The sequence below is a fragment of the Elephantulus edwardii genome, unplaced genomic scaffold, assembly GCF_000299155.1.
Source record: "Elephantulus edwardii isolate Elephantulus edwardi_28Jun2011 unplaced genomic scaffold, EleEdw1.0 scaffold00151, whole genome shotgun sequence".
Lineage (NCBI taxonomy): Eukaryota > Metazoa > Chordata > Mammalia > Macroscelidea > Macroscelididae > Elephantulus > Elephantulus edwardii.
In genome coordinates this window covers 5,749,315-5,776,566 of record NW_006399901.1, presented here as the reverse complement: position 1 = coordinate 5,776,566, position 27,252 = coordinate 5,749,315, and the positions used below count along the sequence as shown (strand labels likewise).

The 27,252-nt window shown below is 52.2% G+C and overlaps 1 protein-coding gene across 1 annotated transcript in view; it reads left to right on the top strand.

Moving 5' to 3' along the window:
- FOXN4 (forkhead box N4) overlaps nt 1-23,587 on the top strand; it is a 30,843-nt gene extending 7,256 nt beyond the window's left edge. Inside the window, exons 2-9 of the mRNA XM_006894832.1 lie at nt 14,591-14,736; nt 16,158-16,282; nt 16,385-16,489; nt 16,783-16,910; nt 17,479-17,575; nt 18,453-18,660; nt 21,655-22,041; nt 23,328-23,587. Of these exons, the coding sequence (XP_006894894.1) occupies nt 14,591-14,736; nt 16,158-16,282; nt 16,385-16,489; nt 16,783-16,910; nt 17,479-17,575; nt 18,453-18,660; nt 21,655-22,041; nt 23,328-23,587 (1,456 nt within the window). The remainder of the gene's footprint in view (nt 1-14,590; nt 14,737-16,157; nt 16,283-16,384; nt 16,490-16,782; nt 16,911-17,478; nt 17,576-18,452; nt 18,661-21,654; nt 22,042-23,327) is intronic.
- The last annotated feature ends 3,665 nt before the right edge of the window (nt 23,588-27,252 follow it).

The following is a 27,252-nucleotide window of genomic DNA, read 5'->3' as shown; positions in this document are numbered from 1 at the left end:
AGCTCAAAGGTGTTCATTTTTTCCCTGTTATCCTTATTCATTGTCTAGCTCTCAGATGCATAGCGGGTGACCAGAAAGACTATGGCCTGAATCAGATGCACCTTAGTCCTGAAACTGACATCATTACTCCTCAGTCATTTGGAAAGGTCCCTAACTGCTGATTTTCCCAGTACAATGCTTCTCATTTGTTGACTGCTGGTACCAAGGGTGTTAATTGTAGATCCAAGCAAGACAAAGCTGTTGCCAGTTTCAGTCTCCTCTCCACCCATCATGACACCGCCTATTGGTCCAGTCCACAAGGTCAACAGCGTCTAGTTGAGTCTGAGTGGACAAATATTTGTTAGGTGATGGAATGAAAGTCTGAGCTGGTCACTCTGGGTCTATGACAAATTGTCCTAACCTCCAAGGAGCTTAGAGTCAGAAGGGAAGAGTGAATATGAGTGAAGTCATTAGGTGACTCCTGTCTACGTGACTCAAGCCATGGTCTTTGCAATCAATTCCTATGCCTCTGAGAGCTGGGCAGAAGACAAAGTGATGCCTTTGAGCTGTAGTGTTGGTGAACAAAGAGGTGTGTCTTTGAGAAGGTACAGCCAGAGTGCTCCTTGGAGGCAAGGATGGCGAAGCTTTGTCTCACATCCTTTGGACGTGTTGCCAGAAGAGGCTATTATACGTGGAAAAGTGAAGGGTCAGCAAGGAGGGAAAGACCTTCAACAGGATGGATTGACACAGTTAGGACAGCAAAGGGCTTGCATGTGTCAGAGATGATGATGATGGCACTGGATAGAACAAGGTTCAGATCTGTTGTTCATCAGGTAATTAGGAATTAGACTCAACTTGACAGCACCTGACAATGACAACCACCTGTCCATTTATATTACATGCAGGCTCTAAAAGGGCTACTCCAGGGGAAGGACAGGCCAGAAGGTGCTGGATTCACATAGGAGAGCTTCTTGGAGGAGGTGGTATCTGAACTGAAAAGAAATGGATGGCGATTAGGGAATACCAGATATGTGGGAGCTTGCTTGGGCTGGGGTCACTGTTCTCTTTCCTTCTCCCACAAGGATGCAGTGCATGCCAGAGCCTGTGCTTGGTGCTGAACAAAATAGTCTTCCTAAGCAGAGAGCCTAGAAATACATAAGTGAATTGTTGTTGTTGTTGTTGTTATGTGCGTTGATTTGCTTGCAACCCATAGCGACCCTATGTACAACAGCTCTGAACCTGCTCTGTCCTGTGCCAACCTTATTGTCTCTGACACGCCCTACTCCTATTACTCCAGTCACTGAATCAATCCATTTTATCCAGGGTCTTCCTCTCTTGCATTGTCCCTCCACCCTCCCAAACATGATGTTCCTCTCCAAGGACTGGTCCCTCCTGCAACATGCCCCAAAGTATGTCAGAATCCTTACCTACAAGGAGCAGCCTGGTTTCACCCTCTCTAGGATGAACCTGTTTGTTCTCCTAGCAGTCCATGGTATATTCAATACTCTTTTCTAACACCACAGCTCCAAGGCATCAATTATTCTTCTATAATCTCCAGTTATTGTCCAAGGGAATACTTTATCAAAAACTGCCTGTGGAAATGCAGCAGTGGCAAGAAAGGGCCATTTAGAGCAGAGAACATGGAGACTGGAACCAGAGGTGTGATAGAGCTAGCTGTGCATGGAGCTGTGCATGGAGCACCTGGAACAGCACTACAGGCAGAGTGAACAGTGCATGCAAAGGCCTTATGAAGGGTGAAGACTTACACTGCTTGGGAAACAGATGAGCAAGTTTGTTAGGGCAGAGGGATTCGGGGGGCAGGAAATGAGGGAGACCACATCATGTAAGGGGCTTGAATCTTATTCCCTGTTGGATCTAAGGGACAGAGATGCCCCTTTTAAAAGTTTAGTTTGGACTGTTCATTCTCACTCATTTCTCCAGTAGCCGCCGGACACTACCCTCTTCCATCTTTACCTGCTTTGAACCAAGAGGCAGAAAATGGAATGACCTCTGTTTGTTCCATGAGGAAACTGAGGCACAAAGGCACTGATAGAGCATGGTTGTGTTATTGCCCAACATCTCCTCGCTCTATGTGGAGCCAAGCCTGGACCCCAGGGCCACCGGATATGCCCTTCCAGTGCCCTGCTCCACTAAATCCCCTTCTATTCAGAGGACAATGGCTGCTGATTCAGAGGACTTTGTTCATTAAAGTTGGTCAGGGTGGTCTGCTGGGTGGCACAGAATGACAGCCATAACTCCAGTGAAGTCTTACCTTAAGGTCCCCTGACCAGCAGGTATGTCATCTGATGGTGGTGGTGATGAAAGGATAGTAATAGTGATGGTGATGATGATGATGGTGGTGGTGATGGTGATGATGACGGTTGTTGTTGGAGATGATGATGGTGGTGCCGGTGATGATGATAATGGTGGTGGTAATGATGATGGTTAGTGATGGTGGTGGTAATTATTGGTGGTGGTGGTGGTGATGGTTCGTCGTGGTGGTGATGGTGGTAGTAGAGGAGGAGATGGTGGTGGTAGTTGTGATGGTGGTGGTGGTAATTACTGGTGGTGATGGTGATGGCGGTGGTGGTGGTGGTGGTGATGGTGATGATGATGATGTGATGGTTGTTAGTAATGGTGATCATGAAGGTGGTGATAATGATGATAGTGGTGGTAGTGCTGATGGTGATGTAATGATAATGTTGGTGATGGTAGTAATGATGGGTGATAGTGATGATGATGGTAATGATGATGGTTGTTGGTAGTGATGATGATGATGATGTTGGTGATGATGATGATATTGGTGATGGTGGTAATGATGGTTGTTGGTAGTGACGATGATGGTGGTGGTGGTGGTGGTAATGATGATGGTTGGTGGTGATAATGGTGATGGTGACAATTATTATGATGATGGTGGTGATGATGATGATTATGGTGATGATGGTGGTGATGATGATGGTGTTGGTGGTGGTGATGATGGTGGTGGTGGTGAGAATGATGTTGGTTATGGAAGTGATGATGATGATGGTGGTGGTGGTGCTGGTGGTGGTAATGATGATGGTGGTGGAGATAACAATGGTGATGTGCTAGTAATGATGATGGATTTTGGTGGTGATGATGATGGTGACAATGACTACGGTGATAGCAAGCGTGATGGTGGTGGTGATGATGATTGTTGGTGGTAATGATGATGGTGGCGGTGAGAATGTTGATGAGGATCTTGGTGGTGGTGGTGACGACAATGATTATGGTGATGGTTATCATGATGGTGGCGGTGATGACATTGATGGTAGCGATAATGGTGATGGTGAAAATGATCCTGATAGTTTTTGTAGTTTATCTTTCAGCAATTCACTTGATTTCTTTCCATGCACTTGATGAATGCCAAGTGATGGGCCTTTGAGCAGGTGTCTAATTCAAACCCCAGCTCATCTTTGGCCTGTTGTGTGGCTGTGGTATCACCACCCCTGTCATGTCAACCTTCCCAGTTGTCAAGTGGGGCTGTAAAGTGGCAGGCGGGAGGAGACAGGCAGACAGTCGCCCTAGAGGGCTGGTGGGAGTTAGGCATGTGGTGTGGCAGCCAGTTTGCATCACTCTTGGATAATTAGATTATGAAGGTCATAGTAATTTGAAAGTTATCTCCCCAAACACAGGAGGCTTTATCCCTTTGCTGGAACTTGGCCTGGCATGTAGTAGGTGTTCAGGAAATCTTTGCAGCCTGAAGTGAATGCTGACTGAGTGTCAAAACTCCCTGCTGATGGCTGTATAGACTCTAGCTGCGTCCTCCAAGAATGTTGATGTCCCTCCCCAGAACTTCACACTGATGTCATGGCCATGTGTGGTCACTGAGCATTTAAAAGGTGGCCAGTGCGACTACAGAGCTGGAGCTAGAATGGTATATTCCGTTCAAGGGACTTAATCATTAGTAACCACACACAGCCAACAGCTACCACATTGGACAGCACAACACTAGTTTTCTAGAATTCATAGAACTCTCTTCCAGCTGGGCTCTGGTAGCATAGTCCACAGGGAGTTGCATAGCCAGTCCAAAGGTGGCAGTTCAAATCCACCAGCAGCTCCATGGAAAAAAGATGGACAACCTCTCCCATGTGACATAAAGTCTCCTGAAAAGCCCTGGAGGGTTTTGACTCTTTGGCAAAAGGAGAGAGAGAAAGAGGGCCCAGGAGAGAGAAAGAGAGAGACTGAGACAGAGACAGACAGACCTTCCAGCTTAACCATTTACACCAAATAGGGACTTGTGCTCACGTTAAAAAAACTAATACCACTGAACCTCTTCTGAGTCATAGAGACCCAAAGGTGGAGTAGAACTGTTCCCTGGAATTTCTTCACAGGAGCAGCTTCTTTCCCCCACTGAGTGAATTCTTGGTTTTGTTTGTTGTTATGTACCATCAAGTTGGAACCAACTCATAGCTGACCCTCCAGTGGGTTTTCAGGGGCAGTTAAGAGATAGCCTATCTTAAAAAAAATTTTAAAAAGAGAGAGAGAGATTGCCCATCTTTCTCCCACAGAGCAACTAGCAGGTTTGAACAGCATGACTTTGGATTGGCAGCACAATTCCTTACCATTAGACCACCAGAGCTCCCTCGGTGAATAGTCGAGATACTGTCGAGTCAAGTACAATTCATAACAATCCTATGAACAACAGATCTGAAACCTGTCCTATCCCGGGCTGTCCTCACAGTCTCTGGTTCAGAGGCACACTCAGAGGTCAGGCCCACTGGTGGATGAACAAGACCAAAGTGACCATTGACTCAAGCTCATTGCTGCAGTTACTGTGTCAATACACTTGGTTGAGGGTCTTCTATTGTCCCTCCACTTTCCCAAGCATGATGTCCCTCTCCCAGGAATGACCTCTCCTAGCAACATGCCCAAAGTATGTAAGATGAAGCCTCACCATCCTTGCCTCCAAGAAGCACACTGGCAGCACCTTCTCCAAAAGATCTGTTTGTTCTTTTGACAGTCCATGGGATATTCAGTACTCCTCTCCAACACTACACTTCAGAGACATCAATTTTTCTTCTCTCCCATTTAATCATTGTCCAGCTCTCAGATGTGACTGGAAAGTGACTGAAAAGACTTGAAAAGCTTGAAACGGGCACAAGTCGCCAGCCCTTTGTTTAGCAGATGAGTGCTTCAACAACTGTGCCACCTAGGATACTTGGGTTAAGATGCTGAGATGGTTGTAGTAAGTAGAGGCAGAGTGGTCTCTCTTTTGCTCTCCCCTTTCATCTAACTTCACGCCGTCACACTTCATAGAGCTGCAGCCGCGCACACAGAAGCACCTTCCTGCCTCTCCAGTGGACTCGGGATGTCAATGGTCATGTTTGTCTTGTCACCTCCTTCGAGGGACTGACCTCTGAGTGTTCCCCTGAGCCGCCGTAGGCCAGGCCAATGGTTCATTAAGTAAGGTGAGGGGTGTGATCAGCAGGCAGGCAGCAGAAGGCTCCCACATTACGCTCCCCTTTGTTTATTGTGATGAGGTGACCAGCCTCATAGATGACAGGACAGTGTGGAGGGGAACAGAGCTGCAGTGACGGGGACAGAGTGAGGGTACATACAGATCATGCTCAGAGGCCGTTGAGGAGGATTTATAATCTGCTACGGGACAGCATCTGAAGAGCTTGGGTTTGCCTGGTCTCTCTGGACCTGAGGACAAAGAAAATGAAAATGGGGTGCTCTGGGTGTGTGTATGGGGTGCTCACAAAGGAGACACAAAAGTAACCAGGTGGAGGTTGAGGGGGGCAAAGGACTGAAGAAAAAAAAACCCTCAAAGTTCCCATCACAAGTCTCTGCCGTTGACCCTTGTTTGCCAGCCGTGGCCCAAGATTCCAAGGGCAGCTGGGCAACTGAGGCCCGCTGACACCGTCATTTTATTTTCAATTTGTTGTTGTTCTGTGCCGTCAAGTTGCCTGTGACTTATAGCGACCCTATGTACAACAGCCCTAAACCCTGCTCTATCCTGTACCAATCTCACTGTCTCCGACACACTCACCCCGATTACCCCAGTCACTGAATCAATGTACCTCATAGAGGGTCTTCCTCTCCTGCGCTGTCCCTCCACCCTCCCAAGCATGACATCCCTCTCCAAGGACTGTTCCTGCCTTGCAACATGTCCAAAGTATGTCAGACGGAGCTTCAGAATCCTTGCCTCCAAGGAGTAGCCTGGTTTGACCCTCTCTAGAATGAACCTGTTTGTTTTCTTAGCAGTCTATGATATTCAATACTCTTCTCTAAAACCACAGCTCAAAGTTATCAATTCTCCTTCTATCATCCCTAGTCATTGTCCAGCTGATTTGCCTAGCCAGTGATTGCAAAGACCATGGACTGTTTCACGCGCGACTCAGTCTCCAAAGTGACATCATTGTTCTTCAGTACTTTAGAGAGGTTGTTAACAGCAGACTTCCCCATCACAATACGTCTTTTGATTTCTTGGCTGCTGGTTGACTCTAGAAACAAGCAAACTAAAGCTGTTAACAGTCTTAATCTCTTCACCATCCATCATGATGCTGCCAATTGGCCCAGTGGTGAGAATCTTTGTTTTTTTTATATTGAGCCTCAATGTCAAGACTCAAACTCATTGTCATCCAGTCGGGACTGACTTAGAGTTTGCCCCATCAGCAGGGTTTTGGGGGCTATAAATCTCACAGGTATATGACAAAGGATGACAGAAAAAGAGCCAATGCCTTCCAGTTGTGGTGCTTGAGAAGAGTCTTGAACACACCATGGACCACCAAGAAAACAAACAGGTCTGTCTTGGAGAGAGTGAAATCAAGTTTCTCCTTGGAGGGGAGGATTTTGAAGTTCTGTCTCACATACTTTGGGCATGTGACTAGAAGAGATCAGTCCTTGGAGAAAGACTTCATGCTTGGAAATGTGGTGGGACAGCACAGGAGAGGAAGATCCTGGATGAGATGGATTGATACAGTAACTGGGGCAATGGAGGTAGATGTGTCAGAGCCCATGAGACTGGCTCAGGACAAGGCAGGCTTCAGAGCTGCTGTCCAAGGGGACGCGATGAGTAGTAGATGACTTGACGGCACGTAACAACAAATCACACAGGATGAGATTCCCCATCTATCTCCCTCAGGGTCTCTTGTATTTGAACTTCAAGAGAGGGATCACCCTTGGGTTAACAGCACATATTCCTAAAGATTACATCATCAGAGCTCCCCAATGCTGTTGTTGTTATTGTTGTGTACCAGAGTCAGAACTGAGCCCATAGCTGACCCTCCAGCAGGTTTTCAGAGCCAGTTAATCACATGGGAGGAGACTGCCTCCCTGTGGAGCAGTTTGTGGCCTCTAATCTTGTGTCTTTGAGACTGCAGTGCAGCTTCTTGTCACTAGGCCACCAAAAGGCCCTAGTTAATGTTGTTGTGGTGTTGTTACGTGTCGAGTCTATCTATGAATAGCCACAGCGCTAGGCGCTAGGCAGCACCATGCTGGGATTTTCTAGAATTTACCTTGTGTATCCTTCAGTCTTGAAGGACAGAGAGACAGGACGGGGAAGGGCTGGCCAACCCAGACTCTTGAGATGAAGTCCTAACCAGGTGGTCCTAGACAGACCTGTTGCTGTCTGGCCTCAGTGTCATCATCTGACAAATGGGCAGGTACTAATAATGCCAGTGTCGACCAAGTCAGATTCTCACAGGAATAACAGAGCCTCAGGGCCAGGCACTCACCAAGGACCTTTCCCCCTGGTTAGACCTGGGAAGGGGAGCTGTTTAGAAAGCTCATTTGAGGGAGCCCTGGTGGCCTCGTGGCAAGAAGCTGCTCTGCATTGCTGAAGGCACACTGTTCAAATCCACCAGACGCTCCCCTGGAGAAGTTGGGTATTCTCCTGCTGTGTCAGTCGGATCAGATCCGATGGCAATATACGAAAAAAAAATTACAAAGCTCATTTGTTCACCCTCAGAGCATGCCCAGTGCTGCGCTGGGCCCCACAGGTCATTGTTATTGTTGTTGCCGAGTGGACTACACTTCATAGTGACTCTCTGAACCATGGATCTGCACCTTCCCCTAACCTGCACCAGGCTCCCCGTCTCTGAGGTGCTCAAGGCCATCGTCACAGTCAACGTGTCAGTCCACCTTGTTGAGGGTCTTCCTCTCTTCCTCGGACCCTACCTTTCCCAGCATGATGTGTTTTTCCAAAGACCGATCCCCTCCTAACAACATGCCCCAAATATGTGACACAAGCCTTCCTCCTTGCCTCTAAGGAGCACTCTGGCTGTACCTTCTTCAAGACATGTTTATTTGTCCTTTTGGGAGTCTGTGGGATATTCAGTGTTCTTCTCCCCTGAAGCTGTCTGCAGCTCTGTGCTGGCCTTCTCCCCTCCAAACCCAAAGGGTGCACCCTGCCCTTCTGGGGGACACGAGCTGGGTTCAGAGAAGCAGAAGCTTGTAACCAACAGGTGCTCAGAGAGCTGGAGACTGGACATGGGAAGGTCCAGAGGCGGAGAGGGGGGGAAAGGCATTCTTTAGGAGGGAACAGAATGTGCGGAGGTGCAGAGGAAGGCATGTCAGAGGTGGCGGAAGCATCTTGGCATGGAGGGCGGGGTGGGTGTGTGAGAATCCCAGGTGGTGGGCATGTATTAACCCAGATTCCCAGTGGTCATGCAGAAAAGCCTGACTCTGCCTCGGGGCAGCCCCTCCGTGGGGATATAGGTGGTCACAGGAGGGGGTTGATGGGTGTGGGGTCTGGAGATGAATCTGGGGAAGACTAGGGGTCTTGATGTCCCCTCAGGGAGGGGGGGCAAGAAGACAAGAGGGTGGGCTTTCACTTAGCGCCCTCTACTGGTCTGGTGTGGTTACTAGTTACTTCTGCAGATGGGAAAACGAGGCTTGAGAAGCTTTGGAATGCATCTGATGTCAGCATAGCGAAGGGGTCCAGCTAAAAATTCTGCACAGGGGCCCTCAGCCGCAGCAGCGTGCATGTGAGAGACAGCAGGGAACCCCGAAGAGAAACAGATCCAGGAAAGGAGAGTGGGAGAGGTCAGAGATGGGGAGAGGACCACTAGGGGATAAGGAGTGGAGGTGGAGGGAGAGGGTGGGCAGAGCAGTGGGGCTGCGTGTTCTTGAATTTGATTATTCTGTGGTTTCCTGATGGTGATTCAGGCAGGCAGGGGCAGGGACGTAGGGACCAGGGTTAGGGAGAACAGAGGAGACCCTGAGAGGGAGTAAGCTAGGCCTGGAAGGGCTCAGGGAGGAGCTCAGGGACTGGGGTGTTTCCTTTCCCATCTGCCCACTGAGGAGACACTGCACCCAAGGCGTGAGACCCGCAAACCTCAAGCAGGCACAACTTCACTGTCACAGTGCCCACCAGGCCTGAGGCATGCCCTGCATTGTTTCTGAGACTCTTATTTATGCCCATTTTACAGATAGGAATACTGAGGCTTAGAGGATTAAGTGGTCTTTCAAGGGCATCTCCCCCAGTCAGTATCATCAGACTCTATCTGTGGTGCCACAAGAATAACATGGATGGGGATAGACTCTTGTCCTGGTCACCTTCCTTGCAAGCCAGCGGAGTCTGCTTTCACTGATTTGGCCTCACCTTTCCTAACTGTGAAGTGGGGCTGCTCAGAGCAGGCAGAGCGGCTGGGACGGTGCTACAAGAGCTGGGCAGGGCAGCTATGGGCACTGTCCGCTCAGAATCAGCAGCCTGAGCTCAACAAGTCTTTGCAATGACTTGCTGCGCATCTGAGAGCCGGGCAATGACTAAGGACGACAGAAGAGCCGATGCCTTCGAGCTGTGGTGCTGGAGAAGAGTCTTGAACAAACCGTGGGCCGCCAAGGAAACAAGTAGTTATGTTTTAGAGAAGGTGAAACCGAAGTCTCTCCTTGGAGGCGAGGATTTTGAAGCTCCATCTCACATACTTTGGGCACGTGTCCAGAAGAAACCGGTCGTTGGAGAAGGACATCATGCTTGCAAGGGTGGAGGGACAGTGCAGGAGAAGAAGAACCCGGATGAGATGGATTGATACAGCAACTAGGGTAGTGGGGGTAGATGTGTCAGTGAGACCGGCTCAGGACAGGGCAGGCGCAGAGCTGCTGTACACAGGGTCACTGTGCAGGTGTCTGGTCTTATATTGAGAAAGCCTCGAGCCTGGAGTGTGGGCAGACACACACACACACACACACACACACACACACACACTGGGAGCCTCCCACAAGCAACAGAAAGCGGAAGACAAGTACGAGTGGCACCATTTGTTCAGCACTTACTGCCTCATCTGGGCTGGGGAAACTGAGGCTCAGAGCTCAGGGTCTGCCCAGGTCTCGGGCAGGGACTCTATGTGGTCTCAGTTTTCCTACCTCTAAAAAGGGGGCAGTGCACAGTCACAGTCTGGCGTAGAGGAAGAACTGGGAGAAGGGGCCCTGGTGGTGCAAGGTTTGGTGCTCAGCTATTAACTGAAAGGCTGGGGGTTCAAACTCACCTCGTGACTGTGTAGGACAAGGGCCTAGCTATCCGCTCCTAGGAAGATGACCGTCTCAGAACCCCATGGGGCAGGTGCAGTCCCCCGCATGGGGTCGCTGTAAGTCAGAACCAACAGGGCAGCACCTAGCAACAGCAGCTGCAGCCACGGCAGGTCCAGGGACGCCCAAGACCATGGGGACCTGCTCCTGCTGACATTAATATCCATGGCCACTCACGTCATATTTGCTGAGCTGGGCACTGGGCACTATGGGCATGTGGGAGCACATCTACTCTCCCAACACCACATGCAATGTTGTTATTTGGTGAGGTGCCGTCAACTACGACTCATAGCAACCCAAGAAAAATGCTCTGAAATGTGCCCTATCCTGAGGCAACCTCACCAGCTTGGACACACATCTGATCCCATCGCCATAGTCACTGTGTCAGTCCTCTCGTCCTGGGTCTTCCTCTCCTATGCTGACCCTCCACCCTTCCGAGCATGTTTTATTCCATGTGACAGGAACTGCTAAACCCTTACCTTCCGTGCAGGGATACCCAGGTTCGACCCCCGGCTAGTGCGCCTTGTGCACAGTCACCGCCATCTGCCAGCAGAGGCTTGCACGTTGCTAGGATGACAGCTTTCAGCAGAGCCTCCAGGCCTGATGGACGAGGAAGAAAGGCCTGGCGATCTGTTTCTGAGATCAGCCAGTGAGAGGATTATATCATGGCAGTCCAATCATAGTCGCTGCTCAGAAAGCCAGGGGAGACCAGATGTGGCTGATTCTAGGTGGCCAACTCTTGATTCAGAGATGGTGCCTATCAGAAGCCCCATCCACTCTCCACCTGGTTTTAGCACGAGCCCCTTCATTCAGGTATGCCAGGGCAGGGGGCACCTTGAGAAATCTGCCATCAGGGATCCCCCTCTCTCCCACCAGGCAGAGCAGTGAGGGCAGTGGGGAGCTATAGCCGGCTCTGGAGCAGGAGCAGGGCTAGTGTCACCAGACAACGGGAAGCCTACTGACTGGCCAGGGCGTGTGCAGCTGGCCTGGCCCCTGCCAGGCGTGGACTAAGGAGGGATGGGGCTGGTGGAGCACCCCCAGAAGCGGGTGGCCCCCTGGGCTCTGCGCCTTGCCCCACCTCATGCTGTTTACAGGCCCAAGGAGACAGATGGCATGGCCCAGGCCAGGGCCTCAGCTGTCACTTGATCAGATGAGTTACGAGCAGTCTAGAGGGGCGACAGCCGGGGGCTGGGGCAGCAGAAACAATTGCACTGAGACCCTGGGACAATGGGGCCACGTGCCATGGGGCAACAGTGGTCTGTTACACAATGAGCCACTGGGGGTGGAGGGAGGGTGGGGGGCAGCAGCCAACTGCTGCAGGGCCACACTGGCCCAGACAGTTTTCAAACTGTCTTCAGGTCCTGTTTTCCTGCGAGGGAGCCAATCACTGCGGCAGCGGGCGATCACCTGAGAGCCAGGCCCGGTGACAACTGAGCAACAGTAGCCATGACAACACTAATTACCCCCTTAAAACACAAGGAAAGAGGCAGCAGACATGGAGTGGGGGTTGAGAGAAGAGGGCAGAGAGGGGGAAGGGGCGGGGGTGCAAGGGGAAGAGGAAGAGGAGGGTGGGCCCAGCGTCCCAGGCTGGGGTCCTATCACAAGCATGAGAAGCAGCTGATGTTCTTGCTGGGTGCCTTTGAATCGGCTCTGACTCACAGCGCCCACAGGGGGAAGCAGAGCCAGGTGCTGGGCCATCATTCTAGTAACCTGCTGAGCTGACTGATGTGGCCCTTGTGTGAGTCCATTCCACTGTGGGTCCCTTCCTCTTTTCGAGGACTCTGTTTTACCAAGCATGATGCTTTTCTCCAGGGACCGCTCCCAGCTAATAGCGTTTCTCAAGTAAGCCAAGACCAAGGTGCATGTGCGCGCGCGAGCACACACACACACACACACACACACACCTTCCCATGAGGCCCCAAGACACTTTGTTGTGAAACTTCTTGCATCGAGCGATCTCAGACTCCAGGCAACTGTGCACAGCAGAGTGGAGCCCTGACCACGTCGTCACAACCTCTGCTGTGATTAAACTCATGGCTACGGGCACGGAGTCAGTCCTGTGTTGAGGGCCTTCCTCTCCTTTGCTGACCCTCTGCTTTTCCAAACATAATGTCTCTTCTCCAGGCATTGACCTCTCCCTGTCACGTGCACAAAGGACCTGAGGCAGAGTCCCACCATCCTTGCTTCTAAGGAGCATTCTGCCTGCACGACTTCCAAGACAGATTTGCTTGTTCTTTTGCAGTTTAGAGCTTAGACAGAATTTGCAGCAGCAAGTAGCAAGCCGCTGACAGGCAGGGCAGTGTATGTGGTAGGGTCTAGCCTGGCCTCCCGGGCCCCCAGTTTGTCCCCATGTTGTGACAGGGACAAGATGCTAACATGGTGCCCAGGTCTCTGGGACCATGTGGCCAAACCTGGTCTCAGGAGCACAGGAAGTCCTGGCTGCCGTGTCTAGTAGTCTGAGTGCAGGTATTTTTCTGTCCATGAAAGGTATTTTATTTGCTCGTAAATCTGTTGAAGGACAGTGGGCACGGGTCTTCATCGAGTGTCCTGCCATAGTCCATTGGGACTATGATGAGGTTCTAGTTCCACCACTAGCTGTTCCATATACTCTGGAGCCTCAGTTTGTTCATCTGTAAAAGGGGCACATGAACAAAGCCTAATGCCCAAGGCACCTCAGGACTGAGTGGCTGTGGCAGGCCCTCGGCACCCTGTGCAGGGTCACGTCAAACCCCAGGCTGTTCACAGGGCAGCTTGCTCTTTGATATGATAGGAAAGCTCCTAGCCACTGCACGCTGCAGGGTGCCCGGGCTGGGTCCGCCTCTCAGAGCCCATGCAACTCCGACTCAGGCTACGGAGCTGCACTTTTCCCTCCATGAAATGGAAATGATATTAAGGCCTGCCTCTGCCGTCGTGGTTTGGTGGGAGACGGTCCGCTTTCCGTGCTCAAGATTCCAAACCAACTCACTTCATGTGCAGCCTCTACTCGTTGGTCAGTGGGGCAAACATGCCACTAAGTGCTGAGCAGGCGCATAGCATAGCACGCTGCCAACCGAAAGGTCAGCGGTTCAAATCCCCCAGGAGAAAGATGGTTAGTCTCTTCCTATTACAGCCTCAGTACCTCCTCAGACACCCGATGGCGGTCACAAGAAGCTGGGATCAACTAGACGGCACTGGATTTGGTCCAGAATAAGATGTGCTAGTCACTCAACGGCACTTAACAACAACAAGAAGAATATATTATATTGGTTGTTTTTTTTTACTTAAGCCTCTTGTTTAAAGTCAACAAGACCTCATAGAGGCCTTTGCAGTTAGAAGTCAGTTGTTATTATATTTTGGAGGAACATTCCTCTAAGTGTTACAGCAATCTGTCAGTTTGCTGTCCTGAGGTAACCTGGGGTTGCTGTGATGCTGAACCTTATAACGACTGCCCATGATGGACAGTGTTTGGTGGAGTTCTCAGTTTAAGACAGGTTTGGAAGCAGGAGCGTCATCCACTTCCTAAACAACATGACTCTGGAAACTCTATGAACTTTGAGGAATAACGATAGTTCTAGAAAGGCTTCAGGTCTTTTGTTCATAGGGTTGCTGTGAGTCATGCTTGATTCGACGGCAATCAACAGCAACAACAGGAAGACAGACTTGGGCTTGGCCTGTTTCCACAATCAACCAGTGACAGCCCTTTGGGTCCCCACGTCCAGTCTCATCCATAGGGATCAGCCTGGGTCACGAGCAAAGCCTGCAACCACCACCAACGTGGGGTGGCCTGTGGGTCAGTACCTGTGAAGGACACAGCACTTTTTCTGTCTGTTGTGGTGGTGGACATGGTTAAAGGTGTGACTGCTAGCTCAAAGGTTGCTAGTTCAAACCCATCCAGGGATACCTCAGAAGAAGGGCCTGGTGTCTGCGTGCGAAAGGTCACAGCCTGGAAAACTCGGTGGGGCTCCTGTGAGCCCGAATGGATTCAGTGACGACAGTGTGTGACGCAGGAGGGAAGGGGAGGGCCTGAGGCCATGCTGCTGTCCATCAGAGGGGTGTCCTGGGCCAGTCACCATGTGGGCTGTGTAGGGGCCAGTGGGAAGCAACCCCGGAGCCGGCTCTCGCTCCCTGCCCCTCTCTGCAGGCTCCCAGCCACCTCCAGTGACGATGACCTGCCCGGAGATCTGCAGTCGCTGTCGTGGCTCACGGCCGTTAATGTCCCGCGGCTGCAGCAGATGGCAAGTGGCCGTGTGGACGTGGGTGGCCCCGGTGCCCCCTGCCCACATCCAGGTAAGTTCAAGGCCAAGAGAGGTGGATGTGGGCAGGTGGCGGGATGCAGGGGACGGGAGGAGATGTCAACCCAGCCAGGCCCCTTCCCTCTAGCTGTGGGGTCCTCTGTGCCCTCATCGTGGTGGGGGGACCCTGTGCATGCGGGGGCTTCCGTGAAACATGCACACAGACTGGCCTCCGCACCAGTGTGTCCCAGATATCGAGGGGTCGAGGCCCCAGCACACCACTCATTTCTGTAAAGGCTTTTCAAAAAGACAGCACTGTGGCCTGGAGATCACAGGTGTTCAGCAAAACGAAAATTTTTACCTGTTCTTACTGCTGCCGAGCGAAGGCACGCAGCTCAAACTCACCGGCTGCTCTGTGGGAGAAGGATGGGCAGTCTCCTCCCGTGTCTGAAATCCCACTGGAGGGTCGGCTACGGGCCAGCTCAACAACAACAGCAACACCTGTTGTCAAGGGAGCTCTAGTGGCTGTAGGGAGTTGAGCTGCTAATGCGAAGGTGATCCCTCCTCTGGAGGTTCGAATCCGCCAAGCAGATCTACTGGAGAAGGATGAGCAATCTCCTCCCGTGTGATTTTCTCTGAAAACCCGCTGCAGGGTCAGCTGTGAGTCGGTCTGCCTCAATAGCCATGAGTTGAGATTTGTTGTTGTTGTTGTTGAGTTGCTTTCAAGTTCATTCTGGCCTGTGGCAGCCCCGTTGGGAGAGCAGAACTGCCTCATAGGGTTTCAAGGCTGTGACCTTTGGGAAGCCCCTCCTGGCTTGTCTTCTGAGGCACCTCTGACTAGGTTTGAACTCTGTTAGTCTTCCAGAGCTTAGCCACGTGCACCACCTTGGGACTCCACGATATTTCCTAACAGCCTCTTGTCGATGGAAGGCGCTCAGGTGGTGCAACATATTGAACTGCTAACTAGTAGGTCAGCAGTTCAAATCCCCTAGCTGATCTGAGGAACAGCGGAGCCCATTGTTGGCAGAGGTCGCTTGGCAAAGGGAAGAAAGGAGAAAAATGCCTTTGACCCTAAATCTAGGGGGCCAGAGAAGGCATAGGCATTTCTGAGGTGAGATCAAGAATTTGTGTTTTCACTTGAAGGACAAGAGCCAAGATATTTCACTGTTATTGTTGCTGTCGTCATATTTATTGAGATAATCTCTTGTGCTAAACAAGCTCTAGACCTCTCCCAGCTTTTAGGTAATACCACCAGGCCCATTGTACAGATGGGAAAACTGAGGCTGAAGCAAGGTGGGTAAGAGTCCCACTCTTCATCCCTAAGCATCAAGAAGTGGTTTGCACATACCTGCTTAGTGCCAGGTCCTGAGGGTGAGGTGGCCCCATCCTCTGGGGATGTTTGGGGGCCAGCTGTCCCTGCCCTGGGACACCAGGACCCATCCCCCAGCCTGGCAGCATCTCTGTGCCCTCTTGCAGGTGCCTTGGCGGGGGCAGCTGACCTGCACCTGGGAGCCACCGTGAGTCCCCTGCTCCATGGAGCTGCTGGTATGGCATCCCCAGGCATCCTGGGCCTGGGCCCCCTGGCTAACCACGGAGCCAGTGTAAGTGCCTCTGCTGGGGTCGGAGAGAGATAGGGCTGGTCCTCCAGGGCTGGACGCACCTGCCTCCACCCTGACCCTCTGTCTTTTCTCCGGGGCTGGCAGATGAGCTCGTTTCCGGTGGGAGGCCGAGCGTCCGCGGGTCTGCATGAGCCGCAGCTTTACCCACCAGCCTCACAGCAGCACTTCCCACTCCCCCAGGACCAGCAGGTACCTCAGCTTTGGGGATCCTGGATTGGAGGCACACACACCTGGCTTGGGAGGGTCAGGGGCTTTCCCCGAGCTGAGCCTCAAGATCACTGTTGCACCACATGGAAGACATTCCACACTGTGTCTGCAGCTCCCTAGATACCTGTCGGGGTGGGGAGCGTGGAAACAACACTGTCTCCTGGGTTGTAAGGCCACCTTGGGCTTTCTAAGGCTGGAGTGGGGCCAGGGTGGTACTGTAACTGACTTGAGCTCTCTCTCACCTTTCTGCTCCCTGCTGACCTTCTGGTGGGCAGTGCCCCACCGCCAGCCTGTACGGTTCCCCATTTGGGGCACGGCCTGCCTACCCCCAGGCCCGGGTGGCCATGCACTCGACTCAGGAATTGCACCCCAAACACTACCCCAAGCCCATCTATTCTTACAGGTGAGGCCCAGGAGGGTGGGGCGGGTGGTGTAGGGAGCAGAGCTGAGGGCTGGCTGTCTCCTCGGCTCTCAGGTGGTGCCAGACTTCTGGGGGGGCACGGTTCTGGGGTGCAGGAACCCTCAGTCTCCAGCAGGACCACGAGAGCCCACTGTAAATGCTGAGCTGTGTTCCCCTCTGTCACTGACATGCTGTGTGGCCTGAGGAAGCGATTTGACTTCTCCGGCCTGGTTTCATCCACTGTAGAGTTATCACAGTCGTAATAACAAACACCCCCCAGGCATCTAGGGATCGGGATCAACCAGGGTAAAGTGGGAAGTCCCAAAGACATTCATTTTGGGGCGGAGAGCAAGAAAAAGACAAGAATTCACCAATCAAGGCCAATGGGAGAAGCCCAGGGCCAAGAAGGGAGACAGGGGGTGGGCAAGATGCTGGGAGGTGGAGGGGTGTGGAGAGATGAGCTGGGTGAATGTGTAGGGTGAGTGTGAGTGGAGTCCAGCAGGGAAGGCTTCCTGGAGGAGGGGACCCTGTGCTGTCTGCATGGGATCACCTGCCTCTCCGCCTGCTCCAGCTGCCTCATTGCCATGGCTCTGAAGAACAGCAAGACAGGGAGCCTGCCTGTGAGTGAGATCTACAGCTTCATGAAGGAGCACTTCCCCTACTTTAAGGTAAGGGGCCCTGCCTGGGGTGATGGGCTCACAACGCCCCCACCTGTCCTCTCCCTGGCATTGGACCACCCCAGTTATGTCTGCAAACCTGGGAGTATGGACACCCGTATATACCACTTGCACACAGACATGGACATAGGAATGCAGAAGGGAAGGGGGCATTTAGGTTGGGCTTTGACAGTTAAAGAGAGAAGTTCATCAGGCACCAACACAAGTCAAGAAACAGCTGAGTTACTTGGCACAGATCCCAATAGAACATAATAGGGAAAAATAGACAAGGCAGCGTCGTCACATCTCTGAGTCTCAGTATTCACATCTGGAAGATGGAGAGAAGTCCCCCCCACCACAAAGGGCCTCGCAGCTCCTGGCATGGGACTGCCACTAGTCCTGCTCCCTTGTCAGCCTCAAAGCAGAATGTGAGCACTGCAAAACTAGCCCAGTGGTGTGTGCTTAAGTTGTGAGGTGCACTGCACCATCAAGGACGAGCATTTAAAAATGACTGGCATTTAATACACTTGCCCTGAAAATCGTGGATTGACATCATTCTCACGAGCTTCCTGAAAGGAAGTTAAAGGTTGGAGGGTCAGCGGCACTGGGCCTCGTTCCCACGTGTGAGAAGCTGGCCTCAGCGGGATCGTGTCCACTCCATTCATTAAGGCGTCTGCCCTCCAGTTTGCCGCAGTCCTCACTACTCTCTATTGTGTCTCCAATACACGGCTGCAGTTGGACAATGTCAGTTGACCCCCTACTGCTTTTTTTGGCCTGACCCCTGTAGGCCTCTGAGTCTGGGGTAAGGAGGGAGGAGGCTGGCCCAAAGAGGGCTCTCTGAAGGGGTCTTCTGAGCCCCCATTTCTCCCCATGACCCCCATCCTGCTAGACGGCGCCTGACGGCTGGAAGAACTCAGTGCGTCACAACCTGTCCCTGAACAAGTGCTTCGAGAAGGTGGAGAACAAGATGAGCGGCTCCTCGCGCAAAGGGTGCCTGTGGGCCCTGAACCTGGCCCGCATCGACAAGATGGAGGAGGAGATGCACAAGTGGAAGAGGAAGGACCTGGCCGCCATCCACCGGAGCATGGCCAACCCTGGTGAGGCCCGGGCTGCACTCAGCGCGCCCTGCGCACAGCACAGGTGGCACAGGCGCAGTGGGGCCCCACACCCTGCTCCCGGTTCACAGACACACCACAACACCACACTCAGCGCGCCCTGCAAACGGCACATGGTGGCGCAGGCACAGTGGGACCCCACACCCTGCTCCCTGTTCACAGACACACCACAACACCGCACTCAGCACGCCCTGCGCACAGTACACGATGGGCAGACGCAGTGGGACCCCACAACTAGCACAGACACATCACAACACCACACCCCTGCACATGGCACATTATGGGGCAGGTGCAATGTGCCCTCACACCACACACATCTGTAAACAGAGGCATCACACCACACCCCAGCACACGCGACAGGGCAGGCACAGTGTGACCCACAACCTGTTCACCTGCAACAGACATATCACAACACCACACCCCTGCACATGGCACATGATGGGGCATGCAGCGTGTGACCACACAACTTGCACACCTGTACACAGATGCATCACAACATCACACACACCACACCCCTGCAAACAGCACCAAACGGTACAGGCGCAGTGTGACAACCACACAGACACCTCATCCTAGATCCTACACACCTCATACACAGACACATCACATCACACACCACACCCCGTACACAGACACCTCACAACCACACAGACACACCACACCACACACTGCACACTGTACACACATGCATCATAACACTCCACAACTGCACACAGTCCATGATGGCATGGGCAGGGCAAGACTCCACACAGCGCACCCCTCTACACAGGTGCGACACAAAACCACTCCTCACAACCACATATAGACACCTCACAACACCACATACCCCATCCACAGATAACTCACGACCACACACCCCCATGACCGCACAGATCTGTGTTCGCACTATTTCCTGCACAGACACACCACACAGCCACAGAAATGCCACAACACTGGACGGGCACATTACACAACCACAGACACACCACCCCACCGCACTCCCCATACAACGGCACATACGTGCTGCATGCTGTGGAGTGTGTAATGCACACACATCACAGGACCACACGTATTACACGTGTGACACCTCTGCACACTGCCCACACACCACACCCTTGTGCTATAACACAACACAACCACAGAGACATGCCATGATGCTACACACTCGACACATACCCCCACACCACCCACGATGCCCAACCACACAGACACATCACAACAGCACACACACTGCCCGGGTGCACACTGCACACACACACCATCCATGAACACTTCATGTCTCATACACGCTCTGCTCCTGCACACACCCTCCCATCTCCCCGTCCCGCCTGGCTCTCCATGCCTCCAATCTGGCCAGCAGCACACTCATGCCTCACTGGTGAGGAGGCAGGTTCTGGGAGGAAGCCCTTCCTGGGGAGACCAGGGACTGTGCCTCACCCTCCCCTGTGGCTGGTAGGAGCGGGCTGGGTGAAAGCTGCCAACGGTCAGTAATACTCCCTAGTTTCTCACAGTGACAGGTGAGTTAACCTTGGAATAACATTCCTTTCCTACAGAGGTTTAAAAAAATAATAATAAAAAACAATAACACTCAGTGAAGGCTAAGATGTGGAGAAATAGGCAGGCAACCTTATTCACAGTCAGTGACAATGCTGGCTGATAAAATTGTTAAGGTGAAGTCTTCCTTGTCTCTGTCCAAGAGTGTTAAGGGGTGTGTGTGTGTGTGTGTGTGTGTTGGTGGTGGTATAGCGGTGAGCATAGCTGCCTTCCAAAAGTGTTAAGGCGAATCTGATTTTTTTTTAACACCCAGCGATACTTCTTGTTGTTATTGTTGATTGCCACTGAGTCAAGCAGGACTCATAGCAACTTTATGAACTAAAGACATAATGCCTTTCCATAACTATCATTGTTTCTCCAAGTTCATAGAGTTTCCAGAGGCATGTGGTTTAGGAATTGGATGCCACTCCTACTTCCAAACCTGTTTTACAACTGGGAGCTCCATCAAACACTGTCCATATTGGGAAACCATTATGGCATTCGACACCGTAATGGCACAAGATTCAGCATCACAGTAACCCCAGATTACCTCAGTATAGCAAAAGACCTGAATCCTCTTCTGTAAATAACACCATTAATTATGTTAATTAATAATTAATTAACTCTATGTTCATAGAGTTTCCAGAGGCATCTGGTTTAGGATGAATCAGTCTTTGAGTCACTAAAACCTCTTGCTTGTTAATAATATGCCCCTTCCCTGTGCGATTTGTAATCCTAGGCTTAGTTCCTCTCTCAGGATGTGATGAGGTTCAGGTGAACCCCTTTGGTCACAATCTGTCCTCTGTTGCCCTTTCCAAATGAGAGAGGCTAAGGAGCCCTGAAGGGAGCTCTGGTGGCTTGGTGGTAAGGAATTGCAGCACCAACATAAAGGTACGTAGTTCAAATCCACCAGCTGCTCCACAGGACAAGGATGTGCAATCTGCTCCCATGATATTTACTACCTCTGGGTTGGTTCTCATCCGATGATACACAACAATAACAACAATAAAGGAGCCCCGGTGGCACAATGGCTATGTACTCAGCTGCTAACTGAAAGGTTGGCAGTTCAAACCCATCCAGTGGCTTTTTGAGAACAAAGACCAGACCTGGAGTGATCCGCTCTTGTAAAGGCCTAGAAAACATGATGGGAAGATTCTGCTGTCACTTGGGGGCCGGGGGTGTGCACAGTGGGCTGGAATCAGTGGCCCCCATTCATAGCAAGGTTCTCATGATCCGAAAGCTCCCCTCATTCCTCGAAGACTTGGTGTGACCTCATTACACACACACACACACACACACACACACACACACACACACACACAGACCCTCACTCTGTGTGGTGTAGACGAAAAGACAGAATAGACAGTGTTGTGCACCCGAGGGAGGCTGTGAAGGGGTAGGGGGTGGAAGGCCCGGGGTTCCTCCCAGGGTGGACTCTGAGCGACCTCTTCCCCTTGCCCACAGAGGAACTGGACAAGCTGATCTCCGACCGGCCAGAGAGCTGCCGGCGCCCCGGGAAGCTGGGAGAGCCAGAGACCTCCATGCTGACCACGGTGGCCATGGCCCATGGCTGTCTGGCTGTCTCCCAGCTCCCGCCCCAGCCCCTGATGACCCTGTCCCTGCAGTCTGTCCCCCTCCACCACCAGCCCCAGCCCCAGGCCCACCTGGGCCCTGACTCCCCGGCCCCAGCCCAGACCCCTCCCCTGCGCGTCCTGCCCGACCACCTGAGCCCAAGCCCCCTAGCCCACCCGGCAGTGGCGAGGGCTCCGGTGGACTTCATCAACATCTCCACCGACGTGACCCCCGAGGTGGACGCCCTGGATCCCAGCATCATGGACTTCGCTCTGCAGGGTGAGGCTGGGGCGGGGGGCAGCTTGGTGCTGGAAGGGCAAGGGGACACAGTCCTTCCACACACTTTTCCCGGTCCCGCATACCGGCGAGTAACCGAGCACTCGGTGCGCACCAGCGGTCTCTGCTGGCGAGATGCGCCATCGCTGCCTGAGAGGGCTGAGGTCTGAGTGCTCCGGGGCATGGAGGGAGAAAGACGGCAGGGTCCTCCCTTTCTACGGCCCCAGAGACCGATCAGATGGTCCTTATGAATCAGGTTCGACTCCACAGCAGAGAGCTGAGTGGGTTACTCTCTGCCATACACTGTCCTAAGCACTTTTTTTGGGTACAAAGCTTAACTTCTTTTAAAGTTGTGATTTTAGTCCAAGTGTCCAGAAAGGATGGGCTTCCATTCATTCATTCATTGATATGTATTTTCCTCCTTCCCCTCCGGCCAATTCACCTTGCAGTGCATGCCCTCCTCCAGACTGTTAACTGTCACACTTCTGTTGTTACAAATGTAGATGGACATGGGGCAGGGATAGGATGCAGAGATGCTGAACACTGCACTGGAGTGGGAGGGGAAATCAGAAAGGAATGCTGCTTAGACATTGCATGCATAGTGAAGGGTCCTGTGAGACCCCTGACATTTCATATACCCATTCTGCTGATGAGAAAACTGAGGTAAAGGGAGAGATAAATCACTAGGCCACCATTACCTAGCTAATATTTGGCAAAGCTGGGTTTCAACTCAGGTTTGTCTGGCCCAAAACTTGTAATCAAGAAGGCAATGCTGATGGGTATGAATGAATGAAAACCAAACTCTTTGTAAACTTCCATGAAAATCATGATTTAAAAAAAATGCAAACATTTTTTAAAAAAGAAAGCAATGCTGGCTCAGTGGTGGAAGTCTCACTTTCCATGACAATGTTGCACCTGGAGTGTTGCTGTGAGGCTGGAATGGGTTTCAGCAGAGCATCCAAACTAAAAAAAGATGCAGAAGCAAGGCCTGGTGATCTCCTGGAAGTCAGCCGTTGGAAGCCCTGTGGGTCTCTGCTTCACTCTGAGCACTCTGGAGCCACAATGGGGACCTGGTGCTTTTTTTTTGTTGTCTTACTTAACCCTGGCCAGCCCTTAGAGATAGGCCCTCCGATCACGTCCATTTCAGTCCAAGAAAATGAGGCTCAGGAGCACAGGCCCCCAGGGTGGAGGAGGGGCGGGCTGGCTCCTCTAAGTTCTGGCTGTAACGGAGACTCAGGTGTGTTCCACACCCTGCTGACCGGCCTCCCCGACCCTTCTGTCTTTGACAGGAAACCTCTGGGAGGAAATGAAGGATGAGGGCTTCAGCCTGGATGCCCTGGGGACCTTCGGAGACTCCCCACTTGACTGTGACATGGGGGGCCCGGGCCTGACCTCTGTCTCCGGCGGTAGTGACCAGTCCTTTTCAGACTTGCAAGTGACAGGTCTCTATGCTGCATACTCTGCCCCAGACAGCGTGGCCTCCTCAGCCTCCACCACCTCATCCCAGTACCTGGGCACCCCAGGGAACAAGCCCATCGCCCTGCTGTAAGCTCAGGAGCAGCCTGATCCCGGAGCCCCCTGGGGGAGACCCTGCAGAGGATGACCAAGGCAGGGACTTCCCAGAGGGAGGCCCTTCTGAGCCTGGTGGGCTACAGGTTGGGTGCCCCTGCTGCCCTGATACCAGCACAGGAAGACCAGAACCTCCAGACCAGTATAAGAAGAGCAGAGACAGCAAGTTGGGCTTTTCTCTGCTCACAGTGCTCTCCTAAGTCCCCTACGACACAGCCCTGTCCACCCACAGCCCACTCCAGGGTATACTGGCAAGAGGCCTGAAAGGGCTTTGAATTGATTCTCCTGGAGGATGGAAGAACCAGACTGACACACAGGCCTCCAGCCTCCGGCAGCCAGGCCCTGAGGCCACAAGTAGAATGTGGGAATTCTGAACTTCCTCACAGGAAACAGCTGAACGCTGCAATGGGCATCTGTCTCATTGGCCCCCAGCACCCTCATCTCCCTGGTGCGGCCACCAGTTAATGTGTTCAATTGCTGACTGAAAGTTTGGTGGTTAGAGACCACCCAGAGACACTAGGAAGAAAGACCTGGCAATCTACTGAACAACCCCAGTTCACTGACACACGGGTCGTCATGAGTTGATGGGGACACAGTGGCAACTGGCAAGCTAGTAGGATGTACTTTTCTAGAGTAGACTGGACATTGGGACCATTTGTAAGTTTATTTCTATTTATTATGGCCCATCTGCACCAGCTCTGAGAACCCACTTCCAGGTCCCTGCAATAAGACTGGCCCCTTGCCCAACACCAGCCCTAACCCCTCCATCATCGGCCACTCGCACTCCTCCTCCTCCCTTTTCTGATACCGTGAACCATCCTGTTTTTAAAAACTGGAAATCGACTATTTGGTGTTTTCCCTCTAACTGGAGAGTCAGGATGCACACTCCCTTCCTTGTGCACCTTCCAGGGGAAGTATATGAATTTGCAGGTTCAAGACCTTTTAAGGAGATCTTGGGATGGGAGCGAGAGGGTGGGCGGGGCCTTCTCCTATGGGAATTTCAGACCCTCAAACTGCAAACTGTGCAGGACTCGGCCACGTTGCAAGGGGGCTGGAGGAGCAGAGATGGACAATATTTATGGCACTTGCTTACCTATTTCTTTGCCCTAAAGATGGTTTTCATGGTTTCTCTTGTTGCCAATGGCTCTTCTTACATGGAGGAGTCTGCAGACAGTGAACTACCGGGAGCTGGCTGAGGCCTGGGGAAGAGAGACGGTGACAGCAGATCTTCCAGCGAAGCTCAGCTGAGGCCCCAGCAGCACCCACACCACCTTCCTCTCAGACCAGATGGTCGTAGGGTCCTGCGTCTGGGAGTTGCGGGACCCAGAAGTCAGACTTTTCTGGCTCGTCAACAGCTCAGCCAATGGCCTGGGAGTTTTGACATCAAGCCCTTTCTTGAAGTCCTTCCTTGTTTGTGACAGGAGCTGCTGGCACAAGTGACTCATGATCAGCTGTGAACCCAACGGTTAGTGGTTTAAAGCCACCAGTTGATAGTATGTCGGAAGAGAGGCCTGACGACCTGCTTCTCTAAAAATGGCAGTCAAGAAAACAATGCAGGGAGCGGTTCTCCTCTGTATCACCTGAGTCCGCCGCAAGTCAGAGCCAGCTCGACAGCTGACAGCAGCAACACAGATCTGGAACATTCCACTGAAGCTTTTGGAAGCAGCTCTGTGCTGCCTGTCTGGCCAGCACCACTGAGCTGCTTCACGTGACGGGACCCCATAAGATGCTTCGGTTGCTGTCATTAAGACCTTGTCTGTTTCCAGGGGCCGCCAGCCTCGTGCTGAGCAACGGTAAAGTCAATAAAGTCGTCCAGGCAGCTCTGTGGCTCGGGTGAGTGGAGAGCTGTGTACAGGAGGGAGGTGCAGGCTCAGCCTTGGTCACAAGTGAGGAAACTGAGGCATCAGCAGCTCAATTCCTATGAGGTCAGACATCCCTCCTCCCCAGGCTCCATGTACAGACCCTTCTCTTCTACCAGTTCCAAAACCAACCATCCCTCCCGCAGTTCTCATTCCTACAGAGTTTGATAATCTGTTGTAGTGACCACACAAACCTCACAGATAATGCTCATGATTATGAGGTTTACTAGGGGACTAACAGGGAGCTCTGGTAGCCTAGAGGAAAGAAGCTGCAGTAAGATCCCAAAGGCACACGGTTCAAATCCGTCAGCTGCTCTACAGGAGGATAGGCAATCCCTCCCATGTAATCAACTGCCTCTGAAAACCTGCTGGAGGGTCCGCGCTGGGTTAGTTTGATGGCACACAACAAAAACAACACGGGAAATAACAATCCCAGGCTCGGATACAGCGTCAGATAGAATGATCTCTTCTCAGCCATTTCCAGAAGGCAGGCCTCGCTCTGAACCACCCCGACTTCATGGCTCATGGCCTTTGCTCTTCTTGGCCAAGTGTTGCAAAGTTCTTTGAACTGTCTAAATCTGTGCAAAGACAGCCCTGTCCTTCCAGTCAGCCTAGGCCTGGAGGTGCTCGGCTCTAGCTCCATGGGCCAGCAGACCAGGTCCCCGGTGAACGCTCAGAAACACCTATCCCACCAACAAGCACTCCACTCTCCACGAGAGGAGCCGGAACCCACAGCCCTGTCTCAGGCTGGCCTCTGCCACCACCTTGTCTAGCGCCATCTTGCCAGCTCTCACTATCTCCCTAGTGGTTACAGCTCTCCATCTCTGGTCTACACAGAGCTCTCTGGTCCAAAGGACATGCTGGACTCTTTGGTTCTTCTTTCTTAATAGTATTGTTGTTGTGAGTCAGAACCAACTCATAGCTGACCCTCCAGCAGGTTTTCAGAGGCAGAAAATGGCACAGGAGAAAGTTACCCATTTTTCTCCTGCAGAGCAGCTGGTGGATTCAAACCACATACCTTTGGGTTGACAGCACAGCTCTTTATTCCTAGGCTACCAGAGCTCCCTATTGATGCTAGTAAATTCCCTGTTTGCCACCTCTAGACCAGCTCAGTTTAAGCTGGGTGGCATGGTCAAATTGAGCCAATCCCCCCACAGCATTCTCCGCATCTTACTACTATGCTGTCACCTGAAATGTGCTAGTTACCTTAAATGCATGGTAAGCAAGCAAACTCACCCCTTTGGTGGGTCACAGACACCTCACATCTACACAATCCTACCCAGCCACATGAAAAGTAACAAAAACAGTGGTTGGGGAAAGCTGCCTTAGTAATCCATTGCCCTGCATAGGTGGACATGATCGAGGTGCTCTAATCAATCCATTATGGGTGTTTGAATTAAGATGCCTAGTCTAAAGCTCACCCAGGAAATGGCTTGTGCGCTCACAGAGTGATGAAGCTCACTCACACACACAGGCCAAGCCATAATCCTGAAGTATATTGGATGCAGCTGGGGGTGGGGGTGCTGTCGAGAGGTGCTGAGCTGGGCCCACCTGAGGGAAGACCCAGCAGGTGGCAGAGAAGAGCCTGCAGTGGCCCTGGGCTGCCCAGAACCCATCACCCCTCCAAACTCTGGGGTGTGGCCCCCAGCCTGTCCAACAAGAACATCATAGCCCCACCCTCAGCAGTGACTGACCAGGGGCCATGTTGGTCCCAGCCCATGAGCTCCCGCATCCCGGGAGCCACAGGACAGGGGTGTCCCTTCTCCTGAGGCACTAAACTGGAGTA